At 44.6% G+C, this 15727-nt stretch overlaps 1 protein-coding gene across 9 annotated transcripts in view; it reads right to left on the reverse strand.

The window, feature by feature from the left end:
• The window catches only part of AKAP13 (A-kinase anchoring protein 13), a 216021-nt gene that overhangs the window by 98055 nt on the left and 102239 nt on the right, over positions 1–15727 (reverse strand). For all 9 annotated transcript variants that reach the window (XM_075764737.1, XM_075764735.1, XM_075764733.1 and 6 more), the window contains 2 exons: positions 14849–15032; positions 3136–3325 (listed from right to left, as the gene is read on the reverse strand). In XM_075764737.1, the coding sequence (XP_075620852.1) occupies positions 3136–3325; positions 14849–15032 (374 nt within the window). The remainder of the gene's footprint in view (positions 1–3135; positions 3326–14848; positions 15033–15727) is intronic.

The following is a 15727-nucleotide window of genomic DNA, read 5'->3' on the forward strand; positions in this document are numbered from 1 at the left end:
CATCTAATCCAACCTCCTGCTCGAAGCTGGACTATCGCCAACACAACATCAGGTCAACCATGACTTTATCTTGCCAAGTCCCCAAAACCTCCGATGATGAAGTACCCATCACGTCTCTGCACAATCTGTTCCCATGCCACACCACCCTCCCATAAAGAAGTTTTCCTAATGGCCAGTCTGAATACCGCAAAGCTGAAATTTGTCTCTCTACCTCCTTGTTACACCATCTGCCAACACTGAGAACCGTAATCTTTGTAATTGCTGTTCAAGCACCTGTAGTAATATTTCTTGAGTGCACTTAAATTCAAGATCAGTAAACAGCAGAATTCAGTCTACCAAATAATGCAAATACATACCAGCCTAGTCCCCAAGGACTTGAGCAAATGCTGCTCCAGAGCAACTTCAGATCCCTGCCCGATGGCACTCCCCAGTTCTCATCAGCATTGCTCAATTTTCTCTATATTGATGGAAATGCTACTTCAGACATGGGGATTGGCTGATGATGTCCAAACACTAATACTGCCCACTTGTCTCCTATTCCTAGGACTGAACTAATCATCTAATCTATTCCTGAGAATTGCATGCATAATTAAATATCTGAAATTTACTTCCTACATGGAAATAAAAATTTGAAAATGATGACATACTATTAAAATTAATATGTGCATTATCGTGGAACAGCAGCAACACACTCAATTCCTCTCTAATCTGCATTTTCCTTACAGAGCATCTGCTTTGTCAAGGATCCCCCAAGCTTTTATAGTTTGATACAATCAAACCTTTGCTTGAAAAGAACTGTCTGTTTCAATATCTTCTTTTTTTATTCTCTTTGCTGCATATCAACATTCACATCTTAGAAAAAGTGACTTGTTAAATTAACGAGCGATCTCAATCCTTCAATGTACACCCCACAGAGCTCCCTTGATTTTCTGTGGCAGGCTTGGGGTTTTGCACCGTAAGCTTTTGGAGGTCACGCTCGTTTCTCAGTAAGTGACTGCAACTCTCCACAAATACAAAACTCTAATGAACTATTTCAAACCTGATATTTTTTGCATTTATTTGTAAAAACACTCCAGATAATACATGCATCCTAGAAGCCTAACTTGGCTAACAGGTCCCTGAAATTTTTTTTTTTAGACTCTAGTTCTCAGAGAAATAGATTTTCATAGTAAAAGTGTCAGCTTGAACACCCTTTTCTTCCACAATATTAAAACAGCCAATATGTTAACTGATGCATCACAGGGAACTTCTGAGTATTGCATATACAAATCACGGCTAAAACTGGCACTGCTACATTGAGGATATTGCGTTTAGTCGTCTTTCCACACTGAGGTTTGCAAACAATGAGCAGCACCACCGAATCACAGACCACTAAACGTACTTCTGGTGTTTGCTGTAAATCTCCTATTTAAAATAATCCTGCAACCCAGCTCCCATGTATGCTGTCACCTATGCCAGAGCTCCCTGTTTTTGAGGCATCCCAAGACAGTTTAGCATCGGAGGCAGGCAGCAGGACACCTCCACCCATCACGTAGCACCAGGGACGGGATGCAGGGCTCTGCGTGCAGCGGTACCCGCAGGCTGCAGCTATTTTTTGCAGAGCCAAAGAAACAGGATCAAACGGCATGCCGGCCGTCTGGTAGCTATAAACCCGCAGCAGAGCACGGAGACCACACTGCTGGTTCGCAGCCAGGATGGACAGACCCAGACAACAGCGATGCTTGCTTGGGAACAAGCAAGTTTTTCAAAAGGAGGGACTGCGTCAGCCCCAGCATCCTCACAGTGAAGTCACTCTGCCGATAGCCTGAAAAATAGAGCCGTCTCCAAAGGAAGCCAACTGGTTTTTAACTGACCTCAAATGAACCGAGATGGAATAATTACAGGGCTGCTTTCCAAATTCAAATCCGATTAGATGTGAAGTGAAACAGTGCTGGAAAGAAAAAGTCTAAACATAGCCTTTTCTGATTTCATTGTCAGGCAAAATGTACCCATCTGGCATTCGCACGAGCAAACAAGCGGCGAGCTGGATATGCTGGCCGTGCTTTAGCGTCTTCTGATGGAAAGGGGAAGCGATTTCACAGTTAGCCTGAGCCTGCCACTCCTGCCACCAGCTCATGTTGAGATCGGGAGTAATTAAACATCTCAGGCGCCCAGGGAAGGGTGGAAACAGCTCAGGGTGGCCCGTACCTCTGAACGTCCCCCCAGCCCCCGGCCTGCAGACGACGATTCTCCCTTTCCTTAGTTAAAGGAACAAGAATATCCTGTTATTTAGAACCCACGCTTCTGTAACGGCAGATGTACGAGCTGATGAAGGCACACCCCCAAGTGATGCCAGCTGCGCAAGATGCACGGGTGTTTCTGAGAAGTGGCACAGAAGTGTCCCTCCCACTGTTTCACCTTCCCGTCCCAACCAAACCCCTATAGCAACTATTTTAAAGCAGCGAGAGGAAGCACATCCACAGCCCCACAGCTCCTGGGACCCCACGGCGGTTGGACCACAGAGGAGCACAGCAAGGGGACCACTATGGACACATATCCCACATAGCCAGGGCAGACTCATCCTCTGAGTCCTACACCAAGGCACTAAGGAAACGTCTGTTTTCGCCATCACCCGCCACCCAGAACCTTGCCCTCAGTCTCCTCTCTGACCCTGAACTTTCCACCTAAACAGACACATACACACCGTGCGCAGCCCCCGCAGCCCCAGCCCCGCTCCGGAGCCTGCCTTACGCTGCCTGATGTCCCTCCGCAGCGTCTGGCAGCCAGCCCCCCTCCAGGGAGGTTTCCCTGCCCATCCAAGCAGGTCCCAACCTCATGGAGAAGGTAGGAGCTGGGAGCAGAGAGAGCCCACGAGGCTCAGCAGAGGCAGCGGTGCACAGCCCCAAGCCTACTTCTCTTCTGAGACAGAAAAATTTTCTGCCTAGTACAGCTTTATCAGATCTTCCTGTGCTCAAACAAGAAGAAAACAGGCAGGGGTTCACCAGGATGTTTGCTAATGACACCCAGAGAAAACATCGAGGTAAATACACTCCTGAAGGGTGCCTATGTGGGGAAGTCCACCCTGGTGCCAGGCTGCTTATGAACCAGCAACCAGCCAGCTCTGCTTCTCCTTCATCATCTCAGCCTTTTCCTTACCATGTGCTGGTGGCTCTGCATGTGCATCTGAAGGTGCCGTATGTCACTCTCCAAGCTGGCCGCTACCCCCTCCTTGGCTTCAGCCGTCAGCATATAAACATCGAGCCCGCGGTGGTACTTCACGCTGTAGTCCCCCGAGTGCACGGTATGTGACAAGGTGCTCCAGGAGTCCGGTTCCCTGGCTTCCTCTCTGCAATAAAACAAGCGTAGGTTAACCTGCAGGCGAGGAGGGATGCTGCATTGCAGGACACGCACGCTGTTCTTCACTCTGGACAGTCATCTAATCAACGGCCCGAGAGAAACAGAGCACCGGCTCCAGGGCCAGACAGACAAATACACACGCACACTTCTCGGTCTTGAAAATTAATGTGATTTAGAGTTCATGCCAGCCACAAGCTTTATTTCACAAGGTCTCTCTCAGGTACAGAGACCTGCTTTTTTCCCCAGACTATGAGACTAGTGGCAAAGGGCACAACAATTGCTTTTCAAAGCGGAATTTATTGCAGGCGAAGAACACCAAAGTAGCTGTTGCAGAAAAACAGACACCTGAAAGACAGACTGCAGAGGGACAAGTTAGAGGGAATGAGGATTATCGTGGTACAGATGCTACTTCTACACTGAAACCAGCACACCACTTCAAACACCCGACAGCCATCAAATTTGTAGCAATTTTTGCACTCCTGAAATGAGTTTAGCTTGCTCTGTGAAACTGCTTCGGTGCAAGACGTTCTCAATCTTGTGAGACAGCTCTGTTTTTGCAGCAATATATGGATTTTCTTTTTACCAATCAAAAGGAAAGAAAGAAAACAAAAGAAAAAAAAAAGATGCCATCGTAGACCAGAATGAAAAAATAACTCAGCAGTTACATGTATTCAATAGAAATTTCTATTTAGTCATCTCTTTTCAAATGTCAAACCTTGATTTTGCACAGGCTCGCAACTCAAAGCGGTAATTCTTCAGGCGTCACCGAGCTGGACAGAGAGTACACTGCCCCTTTAAGAGGGTGAGGAAACATTTATCTTATCAAGGTGTTCATCTAAAGCTTCAGGTTTACAGATTTAATATTAAATCAGAACTGATTCAGGAAACCCAAAATCTGTTTTCGTTGGCCCGGGCCAGAGCAGCTCGCACAGCATCCTCTCGAGCGCCGCATCCCCCTGGAGAGATGTGGAGCCGAGCAGAACGTTACAGAACAGGGGCTTACGCTGACCTGCTCAGGGAGGTAAGAAATGGAAATGTCTCTGTATTCCTTTTACCAGGGCTGCACCTACCGAGACCAGCCCCAGCTGAGAGCACATCCCTCCCCGCCACGGAGACAGCCCCGGCCACGACAGACACCTCCAGATCTCCCTTTGCAGCACAGCTACAGATTTCCCTAGAAGGGGCCTGGGACAGAGATTGTACGCAAATAATTAAGGAATTCAAGAAGATACGTATACAGACATGTATACCATCAACATAGTTTTCAGCATCTTCGCTGACTGATTTCTTACTTTAAAAGTAGCAAACCTTTCTAACGGGCAAGTGACCCCCTGGGCTCAGGCAAACCACAGGGCTACCTCCCTGGGAAGCCATGCAATTTAGAAAGCAGAATCTTAACAAGCTAACGATACCACAACTGGCAACAGGAATGGGCAGAGCAGGGTGGGGAAAGGGTCAGATGGTTCATCACGCAGCAGAGAAACCTGTGCAGGTGACGGTGGTGGCAGTGGTTGTACCTGCTCTGCCCCGGCACAACCACCCACCCCCTCCTGTGACTCATTTTGGGCTAAATCTGCAAGGAAATTAGACAAAGTGAAACTCCGTCTTCCACCCTTCACCTCCATTTAACTCAATTGACTTCAGTAGAATTAGTCTTGATTTAAACAGAATCAATATTTCTACAGGGAAACAGAAGGAATCATCCAGTCTTCGACGGTGATTATAATAAATCCATGGAGGCACTGAAGTCAACTGAGCTGTTACAAGTGACTAAAGAAATGACCTTCCTTTATTAAGGAAACACAGACATTTCTGTCTGGAGTATTTTTCTTTTCAGCTGTCACATATGAGCAACTACTGTGGCCAGGGCCGCTCTCGCAGCGCGACGAGGCAGTCGGCACAAAACCCGTATTCACCCACTCACAGAGAACAACAGCAGCCAGTTTAAAAGAACCGAGCACGATGAGTCTGCTCCACTTTCTCATCAGCTTCAAGAACACTTACGGGCATCTTCAAATCAGCACCCGCAAAGCAGCTTGCACGACTTGAGACTTAAAGGATCCTCAGCGCCTTCAAAAGCCTCAAAATCTGGAGCGAGATGACAGGCAGAGCCCCCTGCAACACCGCGAGCGTGCCCACCCCTCCGGCAGTTTGCCACCTTCACACGGCCCAGACGGATCAAATAATCACTTCTGCTTACAAAGATGACAATTTCTTTTCATATTCAAGCTACCAATTTGTGTGACACTCTATAAAGGGCTTTAAACCTTTTGAAAAACCCAAGATCTTTCTCCCATCCAGCCAACTACAAAAAACTCCAAGCTCTCATTTTTAGCAGCCGTCACCTACGTCGCACAGAATTAAGCAGTAAAGTAGCGGATGGCTCAATCTATTGGTGCCTTCAAATCATCCTTTCGTACAGCGCTGCATCCCCGCACTGGTGGTCTGCACAGAGAGGACAAATGGGTATTCGCAAGCGTTAACTTTTTTGCACACCACTATTTCTGTTGTCCGGGCAATCACTTCCACGTAGATCACACGAGAAGACACTCCTGCGCATTTGTCTTCATACATTGAGCTTAATTGTTTGTGTCTCGCCCGTGTGCCTGACTGCAAGCCCTGGGTTTTATTGAGATGATAAAAATACACTTCTTTCCGGGGCGAGGGGAAGCTTTGCAGTCATGTGTTTCGTACTCCGTGGTTGTGAAAGATGCTTATTTTGTACAGATTAGGAATTTCTGCCGTAATTGTATACAACTGCATACCCAAACTAGTCTACTAGGAGATAAAAACAGATATGCAAATATTTACTGAAGATTTATTAACAAAAATGTACATAGAAACTTCAGCATTCAAGAAGCCTGAAAATCTGCTTCCCTTCAGCACAAAAATTCAGTTTGCTGCAGTTTGCCAGCAACAAGGAAAATCCATCATCTTAGGAGGTTTAACCATCCTGGGTCAATTGTTTCTCATCCTCCCTTTTCAACAACTTGACATCAAAATACGTAGAAGATACCAGTGAACGGAAAATTTCATTGCCATAATCTCCAAGCCCAACTTTTGCAGAAGAAAGTGTCTTGCTTGGTTAAAAAAAAAAGAAGGACTGACCGATAAGGTTGACAGCGTTCACTAGCTCCACTCTCGGCACAACCATGCCGTGTCCCACTGACAAAGCCTGGAAGAAGTCCTCCAGCTCTGGTCCCTGCTGCTTCTGCTGCAGTCGTCTGTCCCATGGACGTAAACCCAGAGGGGAAATTGCTGGCTTCAAGAAAGGACAGACTTCCCAGGCAGCCCTTTATCCGGATGTCAACCCCAAATGGGGTGAGAGGAGAAGCAAACCAACCTCCAAAATACTCTCAAGGCCATGCCCTGCTCGATCTGGGAGCTGATTAGGTTGCTTAAATCACAGCATCACCTCCTGCCCATTTGGCACGTAAAACAAGACGACAGGTAGCATTTTTTGAACCTGCCAGCATTGCCCAAGTAGACCCGTCCCTGGTGAAGGAGGAGCCGAGCTGTACTCGTGTGCTGAATCTCTTCCCGTCTCGCAGAGGGGGGGCAGATAGGATGGCCCCGAGCCAGCGAGCAGCGGAAAGAGCGAGAGGAAAGCCTGCACCAACACAGCATGGCTCCCGGCTTCCTGCAGATACGGGCGAGATATTTTTAAGAGAAGGGAAGATAAGTGAGAAAGAACAAAAAAACCCGAGTAAAAGCTCCACTCGCCTTCAAAAGTTGTAGAAACGGTGCTCGGTGACAAGGGTTTGAAATTCAGCGGTGCCAGTGCCCCTGGCAGGCGTGTTTTCCGGTACAGAGATAACAGGCTTTGAATGGAGGGGAGAGGAAGAGGAGAAGGAAGAGATCAGAGGAACAACAAAAAAGCCTCAGTGGGTTAAGCAGAACCTCGTGTTAGGAAGATTTATCCCACAGTTTTACAAATGGGCAAGGAAGGCGGTGTGGGAACTCAAGGTGTTATTTCCTGGGGATATCCCCTCCAGATTTCCGAGCTGGACTTTGGCTGAAACAAACCAAACTCAGTAGTGTTGCCAGCTCTTATGGTCTTACTGCAAGCCTGACAACAGCTGCGGGTTTATTCTGAAAGCATCAGCCCTTAGATTCATCTGATAAACAAAAAACAAAAAAACAAACCACTTTTTTTTCCCCCTTCTTGAATAAAAAAGCCCCTAGTATTATGGTTGCAGTGAAGAGCTAGGAAGTGCTAGAATTTAGATGCTCTTATCTGTAAGGCAAATAAAAAACTAAACTGAATTTTAACCTTACATCCTTATTCAAACTCTGAATTCTTACTGCTATTATTAATATCACACTGAAAGCACGAGATCAGACAGGCTGTGACCGGGGGTAAACAAGGAACAGTGCCTACTGGGACAGGATGCCGGTGATGAGTGCACAACGCGGCCATAGCACAGGCAATTTAAATCAAGCCAACAATCCCTCCTGTGAGAACTTAGCAGCCAGACTTCATGCAGTCACCACCATCTAAACCCAAGACATCTTAGAAATTTGACAAAATAAAACTTCAATGAAATTTGTGGAAGTGTGGGGTAACAGAGGCTTTGTATACGTACAATCAACTTTGCACCCACAATCTTTAGTGATATACAAAACATTAGTGCATAGAAACACTTTCTGGCTCCTAATTGTTTTTGTAACCATCAATATGCATTGTATAGGAGACTTGGAAAACATGCAATTAGTTTGTCTAGAATGGATTAAAACAAATCAACCATTTGTAAATTTGAAAAATATTTAACAAACACTGCATTGATAATTCAGGTGTTTCCAACTGTTCCAAAATCCCCACAAAAGTAGAAAAAAAAATATGCTTGTTATATAAGGAAATTTTATAGATCACTTGCTAATTGGAATGCTTTTGACACTGAAGGAAAGAGTTAAAGTTCATCTGATGTAGAAATGATGACAAACCACTTACAGTGCTTTGCACAAACATAACCGCAGTGAGTTCGGACACTGAACTGAATTCAGGATTGCATAACCTACTCTTCAATATCAGACTGAATATTTAACAACTGGCTTCAAAATATTTAATTCTAACTTTTCAGTCCATTGATCAACACACTATGCAGTAGGAAATCATACAAGAGAGAAAAATTGGCTTGGTCCTTCAACAGCTGTTTGCAGACGCATATCCAGTATTTCCTACCACAAAGGGTCTGCACTCCTAAACCCAAGCATTTCTCAGGCCCTAAAGTTAATTACACATTTTAAAAAAAAAATATATAGCTACAAACTGTGGTAAATATGTTTGCCAAATACTATGACGTGCATTTCATAAGAGTAACTATCTGTTATGAAACGCACTTTTCCCTTTGTTTTGTTTTCATAGTCTTATCTAACAAGAAAGATGCCCTGCTTGGGATGTGGAGCTGTAGGTCCAACACAGAACTCAATGTCAACTTGGGTGTCTCATCAGTAAACAAAAGAAATTTAAGGTGAATCTATGAAATGCACTCAAGAGCAAAAACAGATACCATCTGTTTCATTTTAAATACAAAAGCAGAGTCATGGAGACTACTTCATCAAGCAATGTTTTCGTTACAGCTAAAAACAGCATCTCAGATCAGGACAAGTGATATGGAAGGAAGGCTTGTCTCTGCAGAACTCACTGCAAGCTGCAAGTGAGCGTGACCGCAGACTCTGTAACACAACCCAAAGACAAAGCCATCGCTTTGGCTGCCTCTGACACAGCAGTTTACAAAGTCGTCTCCTACAATAATCTGTTCAAACTTCCATCTCCACTACAAACGTCACTACCTCTAGCAGATCTGCTCCAGAGACTAAAGTATGCAGCTTACCCATGCCTGAGGCCAAAAACCCAGCAGTTCTGGGAAATCACTTATTTGCATTTTCTAAATTTATCCTGAAATGGAGCCGGTCTATCGCAATCATTTACCAACCACACAAGGCTGTTCAGGACTTACGGCCCCCATAATTTTTGGGATCATCTCCAGATCAAGGTTGCTATGGGGGATGGGAACCATTTTCTTCTCATATCTTCCCAAACCTCTTCTTTCTCCTCCTCACAGGTCTGATGACACAAGCATCATCTTCCAGAACCTTGAATTTCTGAGCAGGATATCAGGGACAATAAAATGCTGTTTCTACTCTACAGACAAAGCCACTTCTCTCTCTTCTGCATTGAGGTGGACAGATACAAAACAAAGGAGAGGAGGGAGCCAACAAATGAAAATACAAGTCATCACAGGGATGTGGGAACCCACTAGGAAACAAGTAATAGCTGGAGCACGCAGTGGGTGAGTAGGTGGAAAGACACAAACACAAACTCTTCCTGCTCTATCACGTTCACACCTGGTTCCCCGGTCACCCCGCTCCCAGTCTGCTCCTCTGCTGTGCCCTGAAGAAACCCCAACAGCATCTTTCTAATCACGATGTTCAATGAATTAGACAATGGTGTTTCAAACGATAATCTTAAAGTTCAGCAATACACAGCCACAAAACCAGACCCTGTTGGACCTCTGCTCTTCCCACGCTTTTGTAGCTAAAACAGCATGCTCGTAACACATGCATCTCTCATCAGGTCCTCTTCGTTGCCTTTCAAACATCTCTGAACACCCCCTTAAACGTTGATCTTGTGCCAGCACTTATAGAGACCAAGTGAGCTGTTCTCCTCTCCTGCCAGACCACAGCAAGCCATACCCTAAACCTGCTCAGCATCCTGAATCGCCATCAAAAGGATTTGTTGCTTCTTTTGGGGTGCAAGAACAGAGAGAAAAACATCAGCATTGCTTCGATAAACTCTTCAGGCATTAATTCTCCTTAGACAGAAATAAAATTAAAAATACATATGGCATTGCCTGCCAGTGCGGTAACAACCTTCTCACTACCTGCATGTCCCCAGCTGTGTCCTGCCCATGGTCCCAATAAATACTGGGAGAACTGGAGCAACCAAGGGCATAGTTGGAGCCGTGTACACTTAGTTCCCAGCTTGGAATAACAGCAGGGGTGCACACAGGAAAGGGGGGTCCAGCCTCTATGTTCTCAGGGGTACAAGCACCGTGTTTACGTACAGCTGCCACGGTCTGGCACTGCAGTCGTAGCGGTCAGCAACGTCTCCAGCCCCAGGAAACCAGTGACTTTTGGAAAGCATCTGCACCACAGACAGCTCTTCGCCTACGCAAAGACTGAATTTAATGGAACAACCTAACATGAAAATTCAATGAAAAAATGTCCTCTTTAACTCTCGCCCTGATTTGGCCACACTTTCAGACCACAATTTTAAGACCACGCTTAAACTCTGGGCTGAATATAAACTGGATATTTCTAAAATTAAACACAAGCTTAAAGGACTTGCTAAATTGGGGTGCAACGAAATGAGGTACCAGGCAAATCCTCCTACAGTTCTGTCTCAGAAAAACAGAAAAGCGTATTCAATTATAAAAGTAAAGTTACCAAAAAATCTTCCTCATTTGAGAGGCACCATGGACATTACAGCACAGACTTCACCAATTACTTACGTAAAATCAGAACAATAGCAAATGATAATCATGGATTGCAAAACGTTCATAAAACCCTTCTGCTACCAGTGAGTTATTCCTCATGTGTGTTAATTAAATCAGTTTAATTTTGGAAATACAGACTTGTACTGACTTACAGTTTCACATACTGAACCACCTGGCTGCTACCAGGAGATTTGAAGAAAGAGCAATCCCAGAGCTGTGCAGAAGTGCTTTAGAGCAATAAGCAAGCAGGGAAACCAGAAAAAGCAAAACTAGTATTAGAGTAAAAAAACTCAAGAGACTCTTACAACTCTGAAGCTTCTCCTTTGCAGGGACTGGAAAAACGCAGGAGTTTTTCTTACAGGCTTTACTTTTCTCTTACTCCGCTTTTTCAGGGGAGCATAGATTGGTCTCAGCTGTGAAGAAACTACAAGCATTTGGCTTCATGGGGAAAAAACCCTGATACTTTGGGGTTACTAGACAGAACTCTGCTCCGCACATATGAAATCAGATTATAAAAATCAGCGTTTGCATGTTTTACAAGACGGCACCTTCTGACTTCTCTGAAATTCCGCGCGCTCGCTGTTTCTTGGAGCCATTTTCCTTGCCTGCCTCACAGAGCACTGAAGAACATGGAGCAGGCAGGCAGATTGTATTACTACACCGAACTGCATTTGCAAACATCGACTACTGCAAACTGCAGCTGTCCTATTGCAGAGGCCAAGTTACTCACACGGAGCCTACTACCCCCCGTTTAATAAACTGTGCTGCCTCCTCGGAGCCAGCCCTTCTCTAATGAACGCCCCGCGGCCCGCATCGCCCAATTCAAACGCCGGCAAGTAACTGGCTTCAAGGAAGGATCCTTCGCTTCGGAATTTGCTCCTACCAGACTCAGAAATTGTTGAAACTCAGAGAAGGCGCTGCAACCTGCCTAGTTTCCAAAGTTTTTTCATGCAAGTAAAGATAAGTTATATTTAATTTTGTATTTAAAATAAACACCAAACTGTTAACCAAGCTACTAGGAAGCAAACAAGAATGTTCCTAGAGAAAATCCTTATATATGTTTTTCCTTATGCACTGTCCTATTCCATTTGCACCTCAGGCCAATGCTTACCATGCAGTTTTAATCTCAAAGATAAAACAAGCACCCTCGGGAACGAAACACAACCGATGACTAAACACTGCTATCGGCATCCTGCTCTCCATCTTTGGCCACCTACGTGTGCTCTATCGCAGCTCCTCAGTTGGAGGAGCCTCAAAAGAAGCAGAGCGTGCGCCTTTCCTGCCAGAGGATGCAAGAGCCAGTGCAAAAGCTCAAGAATGCAGAAAAAGAATACTTCAAGGGTTGCAAAGGGTCTTTTTTTTTTTTTACATGAAGAACTGCAACAGCTGAAAAGGGAAAGCTCATGCGATAAACAGAAATTCAAAATGTCACCAGCGTAATTAGTTTTTGAGAAAAATATTTACACTGCAGCTGAATCAAGCTGCTTTGCAGCCAAACCCTGGCAAAACTGCAACAATGGAGAAGGTTTTGTGTCTGCTTTTTAATGATTGTACCCCAAATACAGCAAAATTTCACCCCTTCCCAATGCTGGCTGGAGGAATCATTGTAAAATGCAAGGTCCTGCAAATTAGCAAGCAAGTGAACAATAAAATCCCCCCAAGGATAATGCATCACAAAACACACTGCATTCATTTATTTGGCAAAGTGCAGCTTAATTACTTGTAAAAATAATGACTCCTTTGTACAGGCTCTCGCTAACATGCGTTGCTGCTCTGTATTTTGCTGAGTGGTACAAGTTGCGTGCCAAATTTGCGTGCACAGATTATACAGCGTGCGCGTAAGCAGAGTGCAGAAAAGAGGTTGTACAGTATCCATTGTATTTTGACAGCACATAAGTGATATATAGTCTCTTCATGGAATTTGGCTGTTTTTCTATATTTTGAAACTCAATATTTCTCCTCTCAATAGGGATTTTCAAGCCTCGATCCCATCTCACTGCAGAGAGTGCTAAGCACAACAGAAATCTCTGCTGGGAAATCAGGAACGTGTCCGTTTTGCAGCCACTGTCCTCCCATGGGGAAGGGCCGCAGTGGTCCCCATGTCACACCATGCTCCCACCGCTCCGGCCAGCCCCAAGCTCGTTGCACGGTGCTTCACGATCGTCCCACCCACTGAGAAAGGGATCCGTGACTTCCAGCATCTACAGATTTCTGTTTGCAGGGCTTCATGGAGATAGCGGGTGTTTGAGAGTCATGGGGTATGTGGCACGGCTGTCAGATGTTTATACATTATCTTTCCAGCCAGCAATCCAAGAGGAAAACTAACCATAATGAACAGTTTAAGGATATACGAAGAAGAAAAGAGTCTGGGATCTTGATGGTAACATTACTGAAGTTGCTAGTGTCTTATTTCCAAAGATGAACTGTAAAGGTCATCAGAGCAATCCCTTGGATTACACCAGCAGCATCTGTTAAAGTGAATGGCACAGGGCAATGCCGTGTAATCCAAGTACGCCTCTTTTCTTTCCACTGAGTGAGAACTGCCATTCCAGTATTGGAACTAGTTGTGAAATACTCCACCAAATACACGAATAACTGTTGTAATAGTTTTGTTTTCTGCCCGTTTCTTTTCAAATTACCAGCCCTACTCATATTCCGATTACACTATTTGCTGTAAGCTCTACAATCAAGTTTTGGCCAACTTAAGCTTCCTGACAGTATGTAAAGTCTCTTAACATGGTTAGTCTCACCCTGAAGAACGTCGTTGCAGTTATATGATAAATTTGCACATTCCAATTTAATAAGATAGTCTGCAAGAGAGTTGTGTGTTTTCACAGTATGACTGTTGAACTCGATGGAGAAAAAAATAACACTCATCATCTCAGTATTAATCCCAGCCGAGGGTGGCAGAAGAAAAGGTTAGAGAATAGCTCCTGTCCCACCCTGCACCTTCTCCTTCACCCTCACTTTGCATGTGGTTGGCTGAATTGTCAAAGATGAAATTTAAATACAGTCACTCCAGCAACACAGATCCTATTTTTGACCTCTAACACGCAGCCCAACAACTATAGAAAGCAGAATAATTTACAATTCTTAATGGCAAAATGTTGCGTGACAATGTGGAAGACTCAGCAGACTCCTAAACATGACATTGGGACACTCAACATAAACCTCAACTATCTGAAAATTCAATTCAGAAAAATAAAGTTAATAACAAAGCTTAAGAAAACCAGGCATCAGAATAACACACATGCAGACCAAATCTTTTCTCCTTCACAAATAGCCCCCTCAGGACTTATTTAAGCTCTTTGTCTTTATTAGCCTCAGCTTTTAAAGCTAGATCTCCAAACATTTGCTATTCAAAAATAACTTGTCATCTTCTGAAGGATTCCTTGTAAAACACTGCAGTAAATGCTCGTGCCACTCGTTACTTACAACAAGTTTGTAAGATCTGGCTGCTTCTCAAGATCACTCAAGAGAGAACTGTTTCTGCTGTTAAATACTTGCCTCAATTCTTACCTACATTTTTTACTTATACTGGTAAAATACCTATTCTCTACAAGATGCTGCCTTATTTTAATACAATTATCATTATTTCATTTAACCAAAAAACTCCACATCTATAAAGGAAGAACACAACAGTCAACCACCACCACGAAGCCCGCTAGCTCCCCTCTTTTGGGCAGCTGTGCTTGTTCAAAGAAAAGCTTTTTCACTTGTGTTTGCAGAAGGTTTGTCTTAATTAGTCAATATTACAGTGACTCACTCTGGGCTTTAAGAGACAGCTGGAAGCAGAACACTGTGCAACACAAAAAGGACAACATAATATTATTGCATTTCCCCTACATCCTAAGGACCTGCCCTCGTTGCTAGCAAGAAAAGTGAAAGCAAAATTATACAAAAATTGCCTTTAAGGGTACAGCTCTTAGACACTCTTCAGTGATAATGTATCAGCAAAGGCAAGCATAATATAGAATGGAGAACTAGTAGAGGAACCATCAAATCATCCTTACTCTGTCAAAAGGTGGTGCAGCTTCTGGTAGCCCCTCTCCAAGGCCAAGCTCACAGGTGTTGCCCCTTCGTTGTTGTGGATACTGAGAGCTCCTCTTCCACCCGGCTGCTGGAGCAGAAACCACGTCAGCCGCAGCAGACCCAGCCTCACCGCAAAATGCATCAGTGTTTCCCGAGGGATGTTCTCTGGGAAGAAAGAAGAAATGGGAATTTGTAGGCTGTGGGTTAGGTGAACGCCATACCCCCCCCTCCCAGGAGCACCACACACAACAGCCGGCATGGAGCTGACAGCCCCAAAGCCAAAGAACCTGCAGCACCTGGAAAAACACGCTGACTGCCAATATCCAGGAGAGACCAGTACTTTAAAGCAAGGGACACGCTACACTGGGACTGGAAGTGCTCAGGACCTCTCAGGGTAAGCCTGACCACAGAAGTCAATGTGACAAACACACCATTTCATAAACAGCCACGGTAACCACCAAGTTGCAGCGCTTCCAAAGAGAACCTGGCATGGACAGGTGGGGTTTTCCACATGTCCAAGCCTTCTCCTCACATACCCAGGACCAGGTTTTAGGAACGCACAAGTTTTGTTATTTAACATGACGCTGATTTGTCCCAAGGCGTGAAAAAAAAAATGAATTACATCTGAAGCACAAATCTAAGGCAGTTATAAAAAAGATCAGTTTAACTTCTTGTGTAGACAAAAAAAAAAGTGAGGATTTTGCTTTCTTGTCTTGATTATGCCTCGGACTAGCTTTTCTCAGCTTTATATAGAAGCTCTATCATTCTAAGTAGCAGCATTTATAAACTAGCAATCCCCGCTGCTGCTTTTTATGTTTAATAACCGTGACCACCTAATTTGGTAAAAGTCACTCTTGAGC

This window comes from Balearica regulorum, chromosome 12 (assembly GCF_011004875.1).
Source record: "Balearica regulorum gibbericeps isolate bBalReg1 chromosome 12, bBalReg1.pri, whole genome shotgun sequence".
NCBI classification, from domain to species: domain Eukaryota; kingdom Metazoa; phylum Chordata; class Aves; order Gruiformes; family Gruidae; genus Balearica; species Balearica regulorum.